A 21,710-nucleotide genomic window follows, 5' to 3' on the forward strand; every position below is an offset into this window, starting at 1 on the left:
TTGCCATAACTACACCCAAATACAATAATTTAAGGATAATAAACCTCATCATTAACAACATCTACAATCAAACTACATGTTTATGAAGTTGAGAAACTTGAAAGGCTCAATTGACTAAATTACAAGGGTTGAAGAATAAAGCTATATTACCAAGTTAGTTTGTTGAAAGTGACATGTCCTTCATAAGTACTATCCATAAAAACAAATGAAAATGATCAACTTTTAGCAAGATAACAAAAATGGATTTAAAATAACTATATTTACCGATTGACAATCCTTTAAGCACTTAGCAACTCACTATTTAATGTGTTTCGCAAGTATAATACTACTTGAAAACTTTGAATTGCCATATAAATGAGGTATGAGAAAAAAATGCTACAAACAGGTCATTCCTAATAAACATGTATGTTGATTATAAAATGATAAATATTAAACCTATCATTAATCAAGTAAATGAATTATATGATATTATAACTGAGTTCAATGAAGTTGAAAAACCAATTTTTGAAACTTTTCAGGTGTTAACCATCATTAGTAAGTTGCCTCCATCTTGGAAATATTATCAAAGGGATTTGAAACATAAAAAGAAGTCATTTAATTATATGAATTAGTTCAATATATCCAAATTGAAAATGCAACCCAAATGAAAAATGAAGTTTCTAATAAGGACAACAATGTTCACAACATTAAATGTCCTAGTTCATCTACTCTCAAAGACAAGAAAAACAAGAAGCAGAAAAATTTTTTTACGAAAAAAGAAAAGTTCAACAAAGCTAGAAAAGATTTTAAGAAAAAAAAGTCCTTACTTTGTATGTAAAAAGGATGGGCACTTTGTAAGAGTATCATTTTTTGTAATGACAAGTAAAATGAAGCCAACATAGTGGCTGAAAATGACATGATTGCCATGATCACCAAAATTCTCAAAGTTGAAAACCAAGAAGATTGGTAGCTTAACTTCGGTACAAAATGTCATGTCACTCATTTTAAAGGTATTTTCAAGACATATGAAGAAATGAGTAGTGACAAAATAGTTTTCGTGAGTAATTCACATGATTGTCATGATCACCAAAATTCTCAAAGTTGAAAACCAAGAAGATTGATAGCTTAACTTCGGTACAAAATGTCATGTCACTCATTTTAAAGGTATTTTCAAGACATATGAAGAAATGAGTAGTGACAAAATAGTTTTCGTGAGTAATTCCTTCACTTATAAAGTTGTTGGCAAAAAAACCATGAAAATTTCTCTTCTAACTGGTAAGGTCTTAACTTTATAAGATGTATATTACATCCCCAATCTTAGAAAAAGTTTAATTTCTGTAAAAAAAAAATTGATGACCATGGTTTTAAAGTTGTATTTGACTCTTAAAAAGTGATCATTTCTAATATGGATCTTTTTTAGGGAATGGATATGTTAAAAACTATATATATGTATATATATATGTGTGTGTGTGTTTTTAATATCAATAAAGATGCTTTTAATTGTGCCTATGTTGTTGATGTAATGATTCTAATTATTTGTGTTATTATAAACTAAGACATAAATACATTGGCAAGAATGTCTTTACATGCTTTGATTCCTAAATCATCTTTTTCCTTTTTTAATACAAAAAACATGTGAATGTTGTGCTCAAGCAAAAATTACTAAATCATTTTTCAAAAAAGTTTTTAAAACAAATTCTTTATTAGATTAGTATATATTAATTTGTGTGAAAACAATGATGTTTTAACTAGAGAGGTAAAAGGTATTTTATTACTTTCATAGATGATTTTTCAAAGTTTCCTTATGTCTATTTATTAAAAACAAAAAAATGAGGCTTTTAAAAATTTTAAGATTTTTAAAAAGGAAATTAAAAATTTAACTAGTAAAAAGATTAAAAGACTAAGATAGAATAGAGGTGGATAATTCTTGTTAAATGAGTTTATTGCATTTTGTAACTTACATGGCATTGTTAAACAGATTTATGCACCCAACACACCACTACAAAATGAAATAGCAAAATGAAAGAATAAACCTTTGCTAGAAATGATAAGTGTTATGATATTGCATGCTTATTTACCTTTAAGTTTTAGGGTGAAACTTTATATATAGTATGTCATATTACAAATAGAATTTTGTATAAAGGTTGTGATAAATCACTTTATGAATTGCTTAAAGGTAGAATACCTAATATTGATTATTTTAAGGTGTCTGGTAGCATTGCATATGTTTTAGATGCTATAAGTAAAAGAGTCAAAGTTAAAAGTAAAGCTATTAAGTTTATATTTCTTGGTTATGTTTTGAATAGTAAAGCATATAGGTTTCTTAGCTTAAATAGTAATAATGTTTTTAAATCTATTCATGCTATCTATTTTGAGCATTTGAATATTCAGGATGCTAGTAATCATGAGTTAGAAAATAAATAGTCAAATAATATGATAGAGCCAGAACATGATGATGCATCTTTGAATGATTATGACTTTGATGTTAATGCATCTAATGATAATGCATTTAATGCATCAATTGATGCTGAATTAAGAAAAAGCAAAAGAAAGAGAATTAAAAAGAATATAGGACTTGACATGTATAATTACATGCTAGAGAGGATCCTAAAACTTTTTAAGAAACAATGATCATGCATAATTCCATATTATGGAAAAAAAGCTATGGATGATGAAATTAAATCCATAATTGAGAATAATACTTGGTCTTTAGTATATCTACCTCCTAACATTAAACCTATTGGCTCTAAGTGGATTTTGAAAAAGAAACTCAAAACTAATGGTACTATTGATAATTATAACGTAAGATTGGTAGCCAAAGGTTATAATAAAAAAGAAATGTTAAATTACTTTGAAACCTTTTCTTGGATCATTAAGTTTACTTCTATAAGAATAATGTTTACTATAGTTTCAATTTATAACGTTGAAGTACATCAAATGGATGTAAAGACAACCTTCCTTAACGAATAACTAGATGAGAAAATCTACATCCAACAACCAAAAGGTTATGTGGTTGAAGGTTAAGAACGCAAGATACGTAAACTCAACAAATCTCTTTATGGCATTAAACAAGTGCTTAGGTAATGGTATAAAAAGTTTAAGAAAGATAAAAAAATTTTGATTTTAAAAATAGCAAGATTGAAAGCTTTGCTTTTACTAAATTCATGTATGAGTTCAAAATCTTGATTACCCAAGGCTTAGGGACTATTTGAATAGGCAGTGAGATTGATTTTGGTAAGATTGAAAATAGTAATAAAAGTTATTGTAACTATGATTGAAAAAAATTATTGTAGCTACTATTAAAAAAAATATCATAGAGAAATTTATACTAAATGGATCTCACTAAAATTGACATTTGAATTCAACTGATGATGCGATAAACTCAACTACACTCTATTAAAAGTATGGTGGAATCCAAACCTCCACTTAATCTCATTAGTTAATATGAACAATTATGAAAGTGCAAATTGATAAACTACACATAAAGCAAACGAATTTGTGCATAGAAAATTAAAAAAAAAAAGGTGTGTTACTAAAAAAAATTGAAAATGTGGCTACCAATTAAAACATGTATGCCCTTACATCATCTTTTGTCTTATCTTTGTCTAAAAAAATTTAACAAAAAAAAATAGAAAGCGATGGGAATCGGATGGGAACTGACCTAAAAAAAGTTGCTTTCTTGAGATTACTCATTCAAAAATTAATAAAATAATTTTTTTGAGAAATAACCAAAACATTAATAAGCTTAAGCTCATGATTATTAAATTAATAGTTTTTAATAACATTGTTATACCTAATAAATTAATAATAAATGTAAGAAATGTAGTAACAAAAAGCATAAGAAGGTCAAAGCCATTTTCATTTTTTTTCTATAGATCATTATTAATATTATTATTGTCTTTCTTAACTTTGAAGGTGGCTGTAACTTCTCTAGGTCTTTATTGAAAGGAAATAATTGGTGGACGTGATACAATTGAATGCAATTGGATAGATTCCACTATTTGCTTACTTTGGTTGAAAAACAATGGACTTTTTTTGTTCTTATTCTTGAATTGTAAAAATTGTTTTAAAAATTGGACAGAAAGTTAAATTGTTGATATTATCAACTTTTAGTTTAACATATTCTTTTGATCTAATCAGTTTAACTAGTTGATACAATTAAAACAGATTTTGTTGTTTATTATTAGTCAAGAAAATAACACCTGTAATTCTTAAATATTGAATACAATTTTCCTTTAGTCTCTAATTTTTAAAAAGTTTTAATTAATTTTTTAATTGCTCAAAATTATCCTATTTGGTTTCTTCTATCTATGAAATTGTATAAATTGAAGATAAATGCTAACTGACATTACATGAATGATATCGGGTAATATCACATATAGTATATGTGGAGACTACAATAGAATCTAGCTTAAAGTTATGGTATTTTTAATTAATACTTTAAAATGATATAGAGTTTATTATTTGATTTTTTAAAACGATAAGAATTTTTTAAAAGGTTTTCAAAATTTTAAATCAATTTTAATTTTTTAAAATTCATTTTCCATTAAAAATAGTATTTTACTGATAAATAATATTGTAATAAAAATTATTTTAAATTATAATAATATATAAAATATATTTGAAATATAAAAATTGATTGTTTCTTTAATTATTTTTTTTTATTTTTTGGTTTTTCTTCTTTATAAAATATATTTTATAAATTATATTAGAAAAAGGAAAAGAAAAAGATATTTAATATTTTTCACAAAAAATTAATTTTTTTGGTTAGACAATAATGTTTTTTAATATGATTTATTAGTAAAATAATTTTTTAATGTAAAATATTGATATGAAATTTTTTAAAAAGATTTTGAAAATTTTCATTTAATTTTAATTTTTGAAAAAATATTTTTATCAAAAACAAAAAATATTTAAAAAATAAATTTGATTACAATAAAAAATATGAAAATATTATTTTAATTTAAATATTTTATAAAAATATATTTGAAATATAAAAAAATTTTAAGGTAACAATATTTTTTGTTCTTAAATTTTGAGCAAATTTTTATGTTAATCCTTATATTTGCCACATAAAATACTAACTAATACCATCCACTTAACGTTAGCTGTAATTTACTGTCAATTTAGATAGTTTCATAGATGAAATGATAAAATTATGATAATTTTACGTAATTAGGGATCTAATTAAAACTTTTTAAAAAATTATGGACTAAAATATAATTTAATTCAAAGTTTAGGAACCACGAATGCTATTAACTTTTATTATTATATATAAAAAAATGTTCAAGTTTTAAAATTCTATCCTTTATAATTTTTAAAAAATAGCCTGTATTTACCATAAATTTAAATAGTTTTATAGACGAAATGATCAAATTATGATAATTTTATGTAACTGAAGATCTAGTTAGAACTTTTTAAAATTTAAGGATTAAAATAAAATTTGACTCAAAATTTAGGAATTACGAATGCTATTAACTTTTATTATTATAAAAAAAGAGGTTAGGGATTCAAAATTCTATCCCTTGTAATTTTTAAAAAAATATTAAATAATAAAAAATTATGTGAAATTTTTATTTTTTAAAAAATTATTAATTGTGATGATGAATGTGAAATTGTAGTAATAATTCTCAATTATAATTGAGATTTCCATTTTTTTTTCAAGTTACAAGTAACAAAATAACATAAAACACCTTAACATCTCATGAAAAAAAAAGAAAAAAAAAAGCAACCACCCACTTAAAATAATTAAAATAATATTCATTATATAATTATATATTTTTTACACTTTTTTCATTTATCCCTTTTATTATCAATGCTTAAATACTAGTAAATATTAAGTTTATTTAATTGTAAAATAACATATTTCATAGGTTAAAGTATGAGGATACTTGGGGAATAATATGTGGGCTCTTGCTAAAGAACAAATTTATTGAACATGGCTCACTATGAGAACAACATTTGGTATCTCACTTAAATGTCTATAGAAACATTCTTGTATGTTAGTTGTATAATTAGTCTTTCGATTTGAAACACCAAGTCATTTTATATGTGAATCATTATACTTTGATTTTATTTTTACAGGTCATGCACTTAATGTCTAAAAAGAGTGTTTTGGTTATGGTCTGAAGCATACGAAAATAGATAAGTAGTCAATAGAGGATCCATCACCTTAAATGATATGAAAAGACATGTCTCATTTACTCTTGACTTTAGTTAATTTTATAAAGTTTTTAACCAAAGCAAGTTGATGAATTTAGAATAAAGAATTTCTTGCTAAATCCATACATGCGGATTAATAGCTGCTAAAATTAATATAAAAGGTATTTGTGAGTAAATATTGTACTATGCTCATGATCTTCTGGGATATTTGAGGGAAGGATTAAATTATACTATTAGACTGGACATTGAAAGGTCAAGATAACATTGACTCTCCAATATTTTGATGGTCAAGACGTATTGCTAAATGCCGTTCATAATCTATGAATATATATATATGTTGGTTATCTTTAATCAATTTGAGTTTTATTTATTCCCAACATATTGAAAGCCTAATGGGTCACACACATGAGGTAATATTGCCAAATTAAATTGGAATTACTCAATTAAGTTAGACTTTATTGGAAGAAACCAAAAACAAAGAGGTTAAAAATTAGGATTTTTATGGACTTAATTGAAAAGATGTAAAAGTTACATCTTTAAGTGCTAAAACTGAAAATTGAAGAGAATTATAAATAGACCTCTTAGGCCTTTAGTCGAAGAGAACACAAGAGAATTGCATGATTGTGAAACGATTGGTGACTTGCGACAAAAACCTTAATTTTTTTAGGTTTGGTTGCAACTTGTGTTATTTTTGAAAAAAAAAAATTTTCTTCTCCTTGATACTTTTAAGGCATTCAAACAAGATATGACTGTTTTCTTTTGATTTGTGAAATAAAAATTTTTTTTAGCACGAGTTTAGAATCCTAACTTTAGAAGATTTTAGCAAAAATTATTGTGTGGATCATTATTGGAGGCTAAACAATTGGGTGATTTTAGTCTTGATCCTTTTCGGTTTTCAATATCTACATTGGGCTAATTTTACTTAAGATTACGATATCTTTGAATACTGATATGATTCAAACTAATGTGTGTTTAAAAATTTTAAATTATAAGTACAAATACAAGTATGATATTAGATATATTCGCCTGTTCTCTGTTTATTTATTTTATCACATATTTGATACATGTGATGTATGTTTTAATTAATAGCTAATTGCATGATCCCAAATACAACCAATAAATCATAGTACTCTACTTAAGTATTATATAAATGATGCTTATGCAATTGCAAATAATTTAACATTAATTAACCTAAGTCTAGATTAAATGACTTTGATAGTTTGCACCAAAAAAATAAAGTACAATACTCTTCCTTCAAGGGCATGCTATCAAAATACTCCATCTAAAAGTAGAGTTATCAAAATTGATCCAAATCTTAAAAATTTGTCCAACTTTGACAAATTCAAACTAAATCCAATATGATAAAAAAATTCAAATTTATCAAACCCAAACTCTAAATAATTTTACTTTGAATTAATTAAAATTTAAAATAATTCAAATTTGAAATTTATTGATTTTACTTTAAAATTTAATAATTTAAATTTAAAATATGTCAAATAATTTAAATTCAAAAAATTTGAATTTAAAATAATTTAAACTGAAATCTTTCTAAATTTTAACTCAAAATGATAAAATCCAAACCTACCCCTATATACCATTTACAACCTTTAATCTTAAAGTCTCATCGGCACCACGCAAGTATCAGCCCCTTTAATTAATGCGAACAATTATGAAAGTACAAATTGATAAACTACAACTAAATCAAATGAATTTGGCAATACAAAATTGAAATGTGGCTTCCAATTGAAACACGTATGCCTCACATCATCTTCTGTCTTAACAAAAGATTGCTTTCTTGGGATTGCAAATTCAAAAAATAATAAAAAATAATTATTATTTTGGGGAATAACAACGAATTTGATGTTCAAAATTAAGTACAACAAGATTCCTTAATTGATAAGCATAAGCTCATATGATTAATTAAATTAATTAATACTTAAGTATATTGTTTTCCTAATAAATAAATAAACGTAATAAATGCTTAAGAAGGTCAAAGCTATCTCCAATTTTTAATGCATTACCATTATTGTCTTGCTTTGCTTGGAAGATGGCTGTAACTTCTTCTCTACCTCTTTATTGAAGAAATGTGATAAAATTGAATCAATGAGATTACCGAATTTTAGTCTAATAAATTCAATTGATTTTGATCAATTCATTTCTTGTTACAAAGCCCGAAAAAACATTGTGAATACCGTCGTATGAACATCAAATGCTGAATATTTTACTGTTGCTAATGCTGCACCCTTACTCCCCCACCGTCAGTTGATCAAAGTTGATTTTCTTCATCAAGACAACAGATCACCGTTTGTTCGTTTTATTTATTCCACATAAAAAGGGGACCATTGACAAGGAAGAGAACAAAGAAGCAAACTAGAATGAGAAACACTTGATCCTACAGAATAGGGGTAACTTAGTCACTAAATAAAAACTGAAGTTAGGACAAAGTAAATAGCTCTTAAACTAAAGGGTAATATAGGAATTAAATAATAGCTCCTTCTTTTCCTTTTTCTGACTACTTAGCAGAAGATAGAATAGATTTGCAGAAAGGAGTCAGAGATTGAAGAAACGGAGAGAGATTTGTGAACTCATTTTATCAGTCTAAAATAAAATAAAGGTTTCAAATTTCGAAATTGGTTTTTTTTTTTTTTTTTTTTTTGTTTTTAAATTGAAACCCAATTCTTTTGCCAAGTCTAGAGTCTTTCAGACAACAGTGATGGCGGCTGATTTATGTAATCCCTCTTCAAACCTACAATCATAAACCCATTTATCTTTCAGCTTTCAGGTATTCTTTTTGCAACACAAAAGGGGTTTTTTCCTTTTTTTGTTTTGATGTTTTTACCTTTTGTTTCTCTAAGTCTAGTTATTTATATGAAGTTAATGAGCTCATTCTATTTTGATCTCTACAAAATGCAAAGATTAGGGTTTTTCTGGTAGGAAAATTTAAAACCCAAATTTGCAATTAGGTTTCCAATCCCAATTTTCAAGCTATCTTTTAGCTTTTATATCTCTATCTCTATTTGTAAGTAATGATTATACAAAATAAGGGTTTTTTTGTCCATTCTTCCTTGATAAGGTTTTTTATAACAGTTTTGATTTGTATGTGAATCTTACTTTTAGTTTTATAGTTTTTATTTAAAGTTAGTAGATGTGAATTATATTGAAATATCGAGCATTAATTTAATTTATAGTTGTTTTTATTGTTCATATTATTACTTGGTGCTTCTGGTTTAAATGCAACATACATTTACCAAAAAAGAGAAAGTAGTTTCAAGTTTAAAACAGGAAAAAAGAGCTTATATTTCTTTTCATTTTCATTTTCATTCTTCTTTTGGAGCCAATAACAATTAATGTTTGAAGGAGAGATTAGAGAAAGTAAAAAAATTGATATCCAGGTTACTTGATGAAATGAATGAGGTATTTAGGGTTCTATTTGTGAGGTTTACTGTACTGTACTAATGTCTAAAAAAAGTGTAAACAGTATCTTTGTTTTAGACTGTTTTGTGTATTTATTCTTTTATTTACTTTTTTGGTGTGAGGGATGAGATTGGAGGATTGATATTCTATTCCAATGCCTTTCTTCGCTATAACTAAGTTTGGACTGCAAAGTTATGTAATTCTGCTAAATAGCCGACAAACGAACTTTCTATGTGTCATAATGAAGAAGACTAGAGTCCAGGCTAATTGATAGGGAGCTTATTTTCTGTATCTCTGCCATTCTCCCCCCTTCATGTCTTTGGTTGGATGGTCTTACAAGTGTTTGGGAGATTTGGTGATCCTATCTATTCTATCCTCTCAGTTTAGACTAATGTTGTTTTTCCCCCTTAGCAACTAGTTTTCACATTGATTTTTTGTATTTGGAAAAATGGGGTATTCGAAGCCAGCTCTTTGAGCAGAGGGACATGTGCACCTGCAATTGAGCGAAATGCTTGGGGTGCTTTTATTCATTGATTTATCTTAAAAAAAAAAGAGAAACATGAAAAGAAAGGTTTTCAGTGACTTAGGCATTGGGTGAAAGGGGAAAATAGGGAAGCATTCTTTAAAAGGGCTTGTCTCGTTCAGGGTTGTAACTTTTTTATCATTTGATCTGTTGCTTATGTCTTTTTTGTGAATTATATCCTTTGGGACTAGGAAAAGGTGGGAGAACCTTAAGAAAGATAAGTTGGATTTGAGTTATTAATTTCTCTTTGTTGCTGTTTAGCATCTGAAATGGTGAACAATAAGCATCAAATTACAGATATCAACTATCCCATGAGTGGATTTAGGCTTCTCTTATTCCTTCACATTGAGTTTCTTTAATACCAATCTGAATTTTGGTGAACAATAAGCATCAAATCAAATATCTGTGCCCTCCTCTACTTCCTTTGTTTCTTTAGGCTTTTCTTTTATGACTTCATTCAATTTCTTAATACTATTTTTCTAAGTCCTGAAAAAGCTAGGATTTCACGTTTCAATTACAGTCTTGCTTCTAATCAATTTAAGTTAATATTAAGGTGTTAATGATTGAAAAATGATGTGGTGTTAATGGTATTCAGCATCACATTTTCTTGTTAAAATTATAAAGGTGTCTTTTTTGGGTTCACATTGCACATTGGTTCCTAGATTCTTTCTTCTTTGTATTACTTTCTCATTACTCAAAACTTAGTTCTGAATTCTGTTACGTGCAGCGAAATCTGATTTAAAGTTTGTCTTGTTGCAGGACCAATAGCAGTTATTTGTCATAAATGTTCCTGATGGCTAGTGCCATCTTGTTTTTGGTTCCGAAACTGGAAAATGAATAGAAAGTGCTATCGAGTTGCGGTTGTGTAGCAAGTTTGACTGTTCTGTAGTTAATTGTGATTATTTGTTTGCGGAAGAAGTTTGTGATTTCTGTACGTATTTATCAGCCTATTTTTATATGTGAGTGATGCCATGTGGGCACCTGGACCCAATTGAGACTAAATGAACGGAGAAAAATCCCAACACTATTTTCATGGAACAATCAATAGTTCGTAAACAATACAACTCTGTGGAGCATGGAAATGGGGAACTCCCTCATGCAACTCAAGCATTTATGCTAGATCCTATGAGTAGCTTAAATATGAGTATAAGACCTGCTGAGCTAAATGGATCAGAAGTTAAACCTGTACTTAATTATTCCATACAGACTGGTGAGGAGTTTGCTCTTGAATTTATGCGGGATCGGGTATATCCTAGGAAGCCTTTCATCCAAAATTCTCTGGGTGAATCCAGTTATGCAACAGAATATATGGATCTAAAAGGTATTTTAGGCATTAGTCATACAGGGTCTGAAAGTGGGTCTGAAATTTCAATGCTTAACATGGTGCAGAAAGGTCCAAAGGGGTTTGAAAGAAAAGACTCTATACAGGAAAACCAAAGTAATTATGGGTCACTTCAATCAGTACGACATACTACATTGGGCTATGACAATAATAGAGGACTTTTGCATGTGTCACTTGGTAACTCTGATAGCACATCACCAAAGATGAAGGTTCTCTGCAGCTTTGGTGGGAAAATCATACCTCGACCGTGTGATGGAAAGCTAAGGTATGTTGGAGGTGAAACACGTTTAATTCACATCAGAAAGGATATTTCATGGCAGGAACTTAAGCAGAAGATATTAGCTATTTATGACCAAGCTCATGTGATTAAATATCAGCTTCCGGGAGAGGACTTTGATGCTTTAGTTTCTGTGTCTTCAGATGAAGATCTGCAGAATATGATAGAGGAATGTAATGAACTTGAAGACAAAGAGGCCTCTCAAAAGCTGAGGATATTTCTGTTCTCACTGAGTGATTTGGAGGATGCTCAGTTTGGTCTGGGCAACATGGATGGTGATTGTGACATTCAGTATGTGGTAGCTGTAAATGGAATGGACTTGGGAACAAGGACAAGCTCTTCTCTGCATTGGTTGACAAGCTTTTCAGCTAACAATCTGACAGAACTAGATAGCAAGAATATAGAAAGGGAAACAAGCAGAGTTGCAAGAGACTCGGTTGTGGTTAGCTCTTCAAACATTCCCAGTATTATGGTGTCATCAACTTTTCAGTCTTCTCAACCAGTTCTATCAAGTTCCTCCGGTGCCTTTGAAACCCATCCACAGTTTTACCATGGCCCGACGATGGGGTATCCATTACAGTACGGTCATGATTGTTCTAATTATTCCTATATTGCAGAATTCTCTAATTCAATTCCTCCTAATGGGTTTATGAATAGACATGAATGCTTGAAAGAAGTGCAACCATACAATGGCCTACAACAGCAGAATCTGCCAGTGCCGGTGAATGAGTTGAAACCAAAACCTGATGGTTCAGGTTACCGGGGTAATGACCTTGAAAAACATCATCTCTTGGAAACAGATCACCTAGGTTCTTCTCAGCCACACGATAGAAAGGTGATAAATCATTTTCCGCTTGAAGAAGTGCCAGTTGCAGTTGCTTCACAAGATCTGCCTTTTTTTACTTCAAAAAATGAAGCTAAAAACCAGGAAAATGAAAAAGTTGTGTCTTCTGTTGATGCTGTGAATCAAGTGCTGGTTCCTAAACAGGGTAATGATGACTATCATTCTACATCTGGTGGTGCATTTGATCAAGGTTATGTTGATTCTGATTCTAATCCAACTGATTTAAGCTACCTCGAGTCCCCAGTGCCTCCTCACAAGGTTTACTATTCAGAGAGAATACCTCGGGAGCAGTTAGACTTGCTGAGTCGATTGTCAAAGTCTGATGATTCATTAGGTTCTCAGTTGCTGTTATCTCACCCAAAATCTAATGTAGCACAGCAAGATCCAAATGCAGAAACTGTTGAAAATTTATGTGATAGTAATATCGCTCCCCATGCTGAAGGCTCAGTTTCAAAACCTTCAAATATAGATCATCAAACCATTGATAATGGTCTTGCAAAACTGCAAAAGTGCAAAGAATTTGTTGATGCTACTTCTAAGATGAACTCAAAGCTTTCTGAAGAAGTGTTGGACACAGTTTTGAAGCAGGCAGTTTCAAACGCTGTGGACAATATGCAAGCTGCAAACAAGGATACGTTTCAGGTTGATTGTCTGAATGATAACCTTCCAGATGATCAAAAGATACTCACATTTGATGAGAAAGCAGAAACTGGAGTGGGACTTCATGCAGTATGCGAAGCAGATTTTCCTATGCACCATGAGGACAACTTGACTAGCAAAAACCCTCCAGGGCATCTTCATGTTGATTTGAAGACAGAGAGTTCAACTAAAGATGATTCTAAAGAGAACCATCAAACTGGTTTTTCCAGGACAGAGCAGGGAGACATTCTTATTGATATCAATGATCGATTTCCTCGTGACTTCCTTTCTGATATGTTTTCCAAAGTAATGCTTTCTGAGGAGTCCTCTGGTGTTAGCCCACAGCAGACAGATGGAGCTGGCTTGAGCTTGAACATGGAAAACCATGAACCAAAACGCTGGTCGTATTTTCAGAATTTGGCACAAGATTATGGTGAAAAAGATGGTTCCCTCATTAACCAAGATCACAGATCAGATCAGCTTACCCCAGTAAATGTAGTTCCATTGAGCCAAGTTGATTCCGATCAAAATTTTGGTGAACACAACCAGAAGGACAATCAACCCCAAGTGCAAATCAGTGAAAGTATGCAGTTTGATGCCATGATTGAGAACCTAAGAACACCAGACTTAGAATATGAGGTACTTAATTTCAATGGTCAATTGATTTTGTACACCTTGTTTTCTCGAAAGATATCTGCTAACAGAATTTATGACTACTTGGGTTCTTCTAGAAGGGGAAGTCAGAAAAGAGAAATCTTGGTCTACCTCCTTTGGATCCTTCTCTGGGAGATTTTGATATCAATACATTGCAGGTATGCTGCCTATGTTGCAGGTTTTCCTGCTTTTATTGATTCGTGCATTTGAAATGAATAATGCCTGTGTTGGAGTGGGCTACCGTTGGTAATTTGCAACAAACAAATGATTTATTTAAAATTTCAAATTTTGTTCTGGATTTTTATGTTGCATCTCTGTCTGCCTTGTGGGACTTAAAACGTGAGGTTGACAGCATTTTCTTACAACTTTTTCTGATTCCAACTCCCCAACTGAACCCAATCCTAAAACCCTTTGTGCAAACTTTTCATCTTGTATGACTACTTCCCAAATAAATAGTTTTGTATGTGAAAGTGAAACTTGTAGGCTTGACCACAAATTTAGTAAGACCTGTGAGTTTTTTAGAGATAAGCAGCTAAACTGTAACATTATTATGTTGGCTTCAACTTATTTATAGCAGGTAGTGGAACAGTACTTTGCAGTGCTTGCTTGTCTTTGCAGGAGCTTTCTGTTTGAGCATGTTTATTTATGGGTGTGACACATAATAATCTAATAAAAACCTAGAATGCAAGGGACGGCCTATATTGATGCATAGCTTTTAGCTCATATTAAATGTATATTCTGATCCTTGATGAAGCTATATATTTTTGTTGTGCTGTATCTAAGAAAAGAACAAGCACAAAATTTGATTCTGATGGCTCTGATTTGCCAGATAAAGTTCTAGAAGAATAATAGTCAACTCCAGCTCTTGAATGGTTTCTTAAATTGAGAAAGGCATTCAAATATGTTTTGTAGAAATTTTGTTCTTTTATAATGCTAGCTTAGATTTTGTTCTTTCTTATATGTTTTAGATTCTGTATTTGTTTCTCATTATAAACTTAATTTTGTTGACTCAAATGCAATGGGGTATAAACTTTTGGAGTATCTTACTGGCCATTAAATGCTTTAAAGCTCCATGGATATGTTTCTGGTATTCATTTTGCTTTTGGACACTTCTGCACATACAAACTGAAATGAAAAAAAAAAATGCATGTCTCTTCTTGCATTCTTGATGTATTTTGGGCCTCAAACTATTTCCAACAATATTAAATGTATTGCGTAATAAATGCTTACTTCCAACAATATTAAATGTATTGTGTATTAAATGCTTACTTGTTTGTCCTGGATTGATGTAGTTCATAAAGAATGAAGATCTTGAAGAGTTGATGGAACTGGGTTCTGGTACATTTGGGACTGTATATCATGGAAAGTGGAGGGGATCAGATGTTGCTGTCAAGAGAATAAAAAAAAGCTGCTTCACAGGTCGATCATCTGAGCAAGAAAGATTGGTAATTTGCCCTCCTCACACATTAATATTTCTTATACATGTGATGTGATACATTTTCTGCATATTCTTTCATGAAACCATTGGACAAAAGCCTGTTGATCTTAAAAAGAAGTTAACAAACTAGAACTATTACCAATTTTTCTTTATCTCTTTTTTTTTTTTTTTTTGAAAAGGGGGGGAGGGGGTCCAAATAGAAGTGCAATAATTTCATTTCTTTATTATTATTTAATTGTTTTTTTTATCTCAGCTAGTTATTGCCACTATTGTTCTCTCCAAGTCTGGTATTATTTTCATACTTAGTACCATTCTAAAAGGTTTATACTTACATTCTCAGACCATTGAATTCTGGCGGGAAGCTGACATTCTTTCAAAGCTTCACCATCCAAATGTGGTGGCATTTTATGGTGTGGTCCAAGATGGTCCAGGGGGAACGTTGGCTACTGTTACAGAGTACATGGTTGATGGTTCCCTTAGGCATGTTTTACTTCGCAAGGATAGGTAAATTCTCTTTTCATATTGTTACTGGGTAATAGTTTGCAATCCTACCTGTTTTACATGGTGTCTTTTATATTAATTATTGAAACCAACAGAGCGGATGTTCAGATATTATCCAAAAATGTAGTATCACCTTGGTGGGGTTTGGGGGGGGGGGGGGGGGGGGCATGTATTTCTGAAATTTTCTCAAATGCTTGTCATTACTTCATGAATGCCTCCCGATTACTTTTCTGCCTAATCTAAATTTGCAGGTATCTTGACCGTCGTAAGAAGCTCATAATTGCTATGGATGCAGCATTTGGAATGGAATATTTGCATTCAAAAAATATTGTGCATTTTGATCTGAAATGTGACAACTTGCTTGTTAACTTGAAGGATCCTTCTCGACCAATTTGCAAGGTAACCTCCGGGGTCATCCATCCTGTGCAAATTTAGTGTGGTTAAAATTTGGTGCTAATTAAAACATTTCTAAGATATTCTCTCTTTCCTAGGTTGGTGATTTTGGACTGTCTAAAATCAAACGTAATACATTAGTTTCTGGCGGTGTTCGGGGGACCCTACCATGGATGGCCCCAGAGCTCCTGAATGGGAGCAGCAATAAGGTTTCAGAAAAGGTAAGATGTCATTCATTAAATTTCCTTGAAGTGGCATGATAAGCTATTTGCTTTTCCTGAGTCTTCCCTTGGATCCTCTGGAAGATTTTACCTAGTTAATGCAATCTTAATAAATGGTCCTTAAAGCTCAATGGAGAGAAGTCTGACTTTATCTTATTATTTTCTATTATTTCGTTAAGAAACCATTGCTCTGATCAGTATATTCTGAATTGCTGCCATTGCATTAAGTAAGAGCAGCTACTAATGGAAAATTAGGATAATAATAGTGAAAATGGCTGCTACTGCTTAATAATGGCCCGTATAGTGGATCATAAGAGGGCAGTTTGTGCTGATTTTTGCAAATTACAGGAGAGCATTTTACTAAAGATGTATTTTTGCAAAATGTTTGTCCACATCTTTATATTCATCAAGTTGGTTTGAGCATCAGATGGAGAATCTAGATATCATTTCAAAATAACATTTAACCAATGTAATGGCTTCAGATTTACATTGTTGTTACTTATTCTGCCTAAGGTATATAGCTAGTGAACATAATGTCCCTTTTGAGTACTCTTTATTTACATTTCTTTGTTGATCTGCAGGTTGATGTGTTCTCCTTTGGTATTGTTCTATGGGAGATTCTCACTGGGGAAGAGCCTTATGGCAATATGCATTATGGTGCAATCATAGGTGTGACTTGAGTGCTTTTTCTTGTACCTTTTATGGTTGTGCTTGTATCAAAAGATTTTCTCACCAGTTATAGAGCCAAATGAGAAACTAACACTGTCATAGGATCGTAATTTGGAGTAACAGGCTATTTTTTTTCCATCCATTGGGCTGAAAATTTTGTTTTAGAGCCAAAATCTGATACTAATAGTAGTTTGGCACTTTTGATTGACCCACTTGCAAAAACTTTTAAGGCTAGTCTGTTTTATTGACCATGAGGCATTGAGACCTGTTAAATGGCATCTGATTTTTAGGCTTAATACCATGGAAAGTATCTGTCCTATGCTGATTCCTAACCTGGATATGCTGGATATCTGGCATTTATCCTTTGTCATGCCAAATGCCAGACAAAATGTGTATGCTTGGTGGTGCAATACCATGAACATCTTGCATCATTTGATACCTATGCAAGAATTTAATAAGTTATTGTACATACACAAGTACATATACATGCATACTTCTGTATGTATAAACATTTATACATGTACATCATACATATGATGCGCATGCATGTGTATTACTTGGTCATGCCTATGGTCGGAGGTGACAAACAATTTTTAACCAGACTTGATTGGCAATGACGCATGTCTGACCAGCCTATAGGATCATTGACTCGATTATTTTCTCTAATATTATCTTTATCAGAGTGAAAGTGTCAAAGCTGACCAAACTTGAGTGACTTTACTCAATCATTTTGAAAGGCTGAAACACGCCAACTTCCATTGGCTTAAGAACTCAATTACCTGAAATCAAACCTCATCTGATCCATTCAGTCGTGACCTCTGCGATATATGTTAAATATTTAAATCTTATAGCTTCTAAAAGATAGAGCTTATGAGGTATTTAAATTATTTCCTTTAACTGATGTATTCCTTGCATACCGTTAAAACAAAATTTATTAGACTTCTTAGGACTGATTAGCTTTTAATTTTGGGATATAGTCGAGCATGTGAAGTTGATTGATTGTGGAAAGCGTACTTGTGTGCATCTTCATGTAATTAACCCTTGATCAGCATTTCTTTGTTTAAGTACTTGGTGACAATCCTTGTCTTTACATTTTAGTAATATTCCTTTCCTGCCTTCTGTTGGCTGGGACTGGTGCATTTGCAATTTCACAGTGCTAATGCCAAACTCTTTTTAAAATTTCTGTTAATCTTTTTATAGATTGCTGCCATATCCTTTTCTCATGTATGCATTGCGTTGTTCTTTTATATTATTTATAAAGTCATCTGCTTTAACAGTCAGATTTTAGCCATTCTTTTTTCATATGCTTGTTTGGAGCCCCAAAATCAACCTCAGATGGTTTTGCTGATATCCTAAGATATGATGGAAGTCGTGAAAATAATTTAGTACTCCATTTGCTTATCACAAGTTTGAGAACAAGGGCCAGAGACTGTTCTTGGATAGATCTTAACCTCCATTAATTTCCAATTGAACATAGGTCTGCCTCTAAGATGGTTAGATGCAATTTCCTGCTTTGGCATTTTTTGTTCCCTGTTTGTGATGCATACATTTATCTTCCTAGGTTTTAGACATTCTTTTTCTCTTCACAATCTAAAAGTTGTAGATTAATCTAACTATATTTGTTGCCATACAGGAGGAATTGTAAGTAACACACTGAGACCGACAATTCCAAGCTTCTGTGATTCTGAATGGAGAAAATTAATGGAACAGTGTTGGGCACCCAATCCTGCAGCAAGGCCATCATTCACAGAGATTGCCAGTCGATTGCGTACAATGTCAGCAGCTGCTAGCCAAAGCAAGGTTCATGCTTACAAGGCATCAAAATAATAGCGATTTCTGAAAGGGATAGTCTTTTCCATGATATATCAAAGGATAGTTTTATTTCAATTGTTCACACATTTAGTATTGATTATAATTACTTGAAAGGAGAATTGGCTTCCTAATTGTTTTTGAAATGGAAGGCTTCTCTTAAAAGAATCCAGAAAAACCTTCTTCCCATCCCATTAAATGTATTGAACAAAAATTGTGATTTATTGTCATGTTGCACTTAAAAAACTGATCTTTTGCCTTTTGCACTTTGTTGACAATGGCTGTGCATCTTCTGAACAATTGCTACCATTTTTATTTTTTCTGTTGTATGTTGAGATGGAGTTTGGCTTTTCTACGAGTTGATTGTAGAAGGTTTGCTGAAGCTCCACAGGCTTATTTTGCAAGTGTAAGCATCAGCCATCAGGGCATTGGGAACTTGAAAATATGCCATTTATTGTTCGGCGGCAGATGTCGTGCATAAAATTGATATATGATTCGGCAGACTTGAAAACTTTGCATTTATTCCATTTTTTTATTCCTTTCTAGTTGGATAAACCTTGAAGACCCATATTCAAGTTCAGGGATCATATGGTAGGAGTAATTATTTTGCAGTGCTCTTGCTTAAGAAAATGCTAACCGTTTTGCTTCTTGAAATAATGTGATGTTGTGAGAAAGATTCTGACATTTGGAAGTATAAGAATCTGCAATAGCCAGCCAAAGAGTTTTTGTAAGACTAACAGGTAATCAATCTGGAAATCAGGAAATTTCTAGCGCCATTGGGCATCTATTGTGATTGTCCCTAACAGCATAATTTATGATATTATTTTCTAAAACTAGTTTAAGAAATGTCAATGCCTAACCAATAATATAAATAAATGCCTTTAGATACCAGCTAGGAGGATGAAGCATTGTGCAATTGCCAAGCTGATGCCAGCATTATAGGCCTCCCTTTCCATCCAAGGAGGAGGAAGCCCCTCTCACTGGCAAGAGTGTAACCATCACAGCCATAAACAGAAAGCATCATCCTTGCTTGACTCAAACACTTCAACCCCATTACTTGAAACCCAGCTCTGCCTAGTTGTCTTCTCCATTGATCTGCTCTTTCATGCCTTTCAGTTCTATCTGACCCTTCATATGCTACAATGTTTCTAATTTCTTCTGCAAAGTGAAGCCTCTCTATCTTCGTCCTTTGAGGACTATTTCTGGGTAGACTGGCCTCGAGGGAATCAAAAATGGCTGAATAGTAGTGAAGAGATTCAAGGAACCTCCCAAGAAAGAATGGTCCATTGTGGTTTGCATCTTGTTCCACCATTGTAAGCAAAGCTGGACCTAGTTTCCTGATTGCTTGGAGGATTGCTTTGAGAGATCCTCTACTCTCTTTCACATATTTGTGCAAGTGCATAACACTATTGATGAATAATGCTTCCCTTTCTCTTAAGTTGAGATTCTCTCTGGTCAAAAGAGATGGTGTAACTGTCTCTGCTATCATGTGGAACTCCAGTGCTATGCCAAGGGAGAGAGCATCCTGGACGAGGGACTTCATGCCAGCTTCAAGCTCTAACAGATCTTGATCACTGGTTAATGCTGTGATTCGGAGAGTTGGGGGACCTTCAGGCCTTGATGCTAGAGTTCTTATCAGGGATGGCCATTGAAGGGTATGTTCCATTCCTAGATCAATGATGTGCAATGAATCCTTCCCTTGTGCTGCTTGACATATAGCCTCATTTGCAGCCATGAAACCAAATGCAATGTAAGGAGTTGCTTGGTAAAGTAGTTGAAAAGCCTCCATTTTCTCCTCCCTAGCTATCAATGGCGCATCAAATGCACAGTTTGCGATTGTGCCATTTCCATTGACATTTTGAAGAAGTGATAGTCTAGACTTCAATCCTGTCGCAAAGCAATACGAAACCCTTTGCAGTGAATCACCCCACGGAGTAGCCGAAGCCCAAATTTGGCCGAGCATAGAGGTTGCAAGCTGTATGTCACGGCAGCCTACCGCCTCAGCGCATGCCAGTAACAAATGCACCAAGTGGAGCCCTTGGTCTACGCCATGGCTCGCCTCCTCTACACTAGGCACCATTTCATGTACTCCAAAATCTTCACATGAGCCACACATCTCCAATTCATCTCCTTCAATCATCATCGATGCATCTCCAAAATCATCATTTACCACCGAAAATGCTTCGATTTCATCCTGAAGATGATGGAAAATTTGCTGCTTCCTGGAGTTATGATCATCTTTATCATCACCATCATCATCCATGTTAATGAAACTATCAACAAAGTCATCTACCTCCGAAGCAGCCAAGTGGGGTGTGCTAGTTCCATCATCTGGAGAAAATGATTCAACCTCATAATTCATTGCCTCCTCCAACTCTACTTGCTCTAGCTCAACTCTTGCCGGGCAAAACCTTCTGATGGCGAAATCATGGTTGAAGCTTTCATATAAGGGGAAGGACAACCAACCATTGATGCCTTCCATTACTTTTTAGAGGTATTAAGAGGTAAGAGGAAATGGAAATGAGAAAAAGCAGTGACCTAAAGCCCAGACTCTTAATGTCATATATATATATATATTTTTTTTTTTTTCTTCAATTTTTTTGAGCACATATGTTTGGAAATGAGGGATTAAAATTTGATTGTATAATAAACAATTGTTTGAAGAATAATGACAAGTTTCTCACAATGGTTTGTGATGTATTTTTATAATCCACATTCTTTGTTCATAGTGATTTCGCCTAATAATATATCAAATTCCCTAATTTTAAAGTATGAAAATGCAAATTGTATGAAGCAGGGAAAGTCTTAATTTGATATTTATGATATAAGACACGAGGTAACACAT

General features: G+C 32.0%; 1 protein-coding gene and 1 pseudogene across 6 annotated transcripts; one reads left to right on the forward strand and one right to left on the reverse strand.

Moving 5' to 3' along the window:
* The first annotated feature begins 8,669 nt into the window (after positions 1-8,669).
* On the forward strand, positions 8,670-19,124 carry LOC111288601 (RAF-like serine/threonine-protein kinase 20). 5 transcript variants are annotated; one of them, XM_022879551.2, is made up of 9 exons: positions 8,670-9,555; positions 10,838-13,819; positions 13,912-13,992; positions 15,127-15,279; positions 15,613-15,776; positions 16,025-16,172; positions 16,265-16,387; positions 16,969-17,056; positions 18,690-19,124. In XM_022879551.2, the coding sequence occupies exons 2-9, from the start codon at positions 11,111-11,113 to the stop codon at positions 18,881-18,883; spliced, it is 3,660 nt and encodes a 1,219-aa protein (XP_022735286.2). In that variant the 5' UTR covers positions 8,670-9,555; positions 10,838-11,110; the 3' UTR covers positions 18,884-19,124. The 5 variants fall into 5 exon arrangements, with proteins under 5 accessions (XP_022735286.2, XP_022735283.2, XP_022735284.2 ...); XM_022879548.2 differs by having other exon boundaries at positions 8,670-8,923; XM_022879549.2 differs by having other exon boundaries at positions 8,670-8,870.
* A 305-nt stretch (positions 19,125-19,429) lies between these two features.
* On the reverse strand, positions 19,430-21,482 carry LOC111288602 (GRAS family protein RAD1 pseudogene; annotated as a pseudogene). Its single transcript, XR_016341368.1, has 2 exons — positions 19,755-21,482; positions 19,430-19,566 (listed from the first exon to the last, which is right to left on the reverse strand). The product of XR_016341368.1 is annotated as a GRAS family protein RAD1 pseudogene (transcript).
* Between the last annotated feature and the right edge of the window lie 228 nt (positions 21,483-21,710).

The sequence above is a fragment of the Durio zibethinus genome, chromosome 4, assembly GCF_047325235.1.
Source record: "Durio zibethinus cultivar Kanyao isolate XHJ-2024 chromosome 4, ASM4732523v1, whole genome shotgun sequence".
Taxonomy (NCBI): domain Eukaryota; kingdom Viridiplantae; phylum Streptophyta; class Magnoliopsida; order Malvales; family Malvaceae; genus Durio; species Durio zibethinus.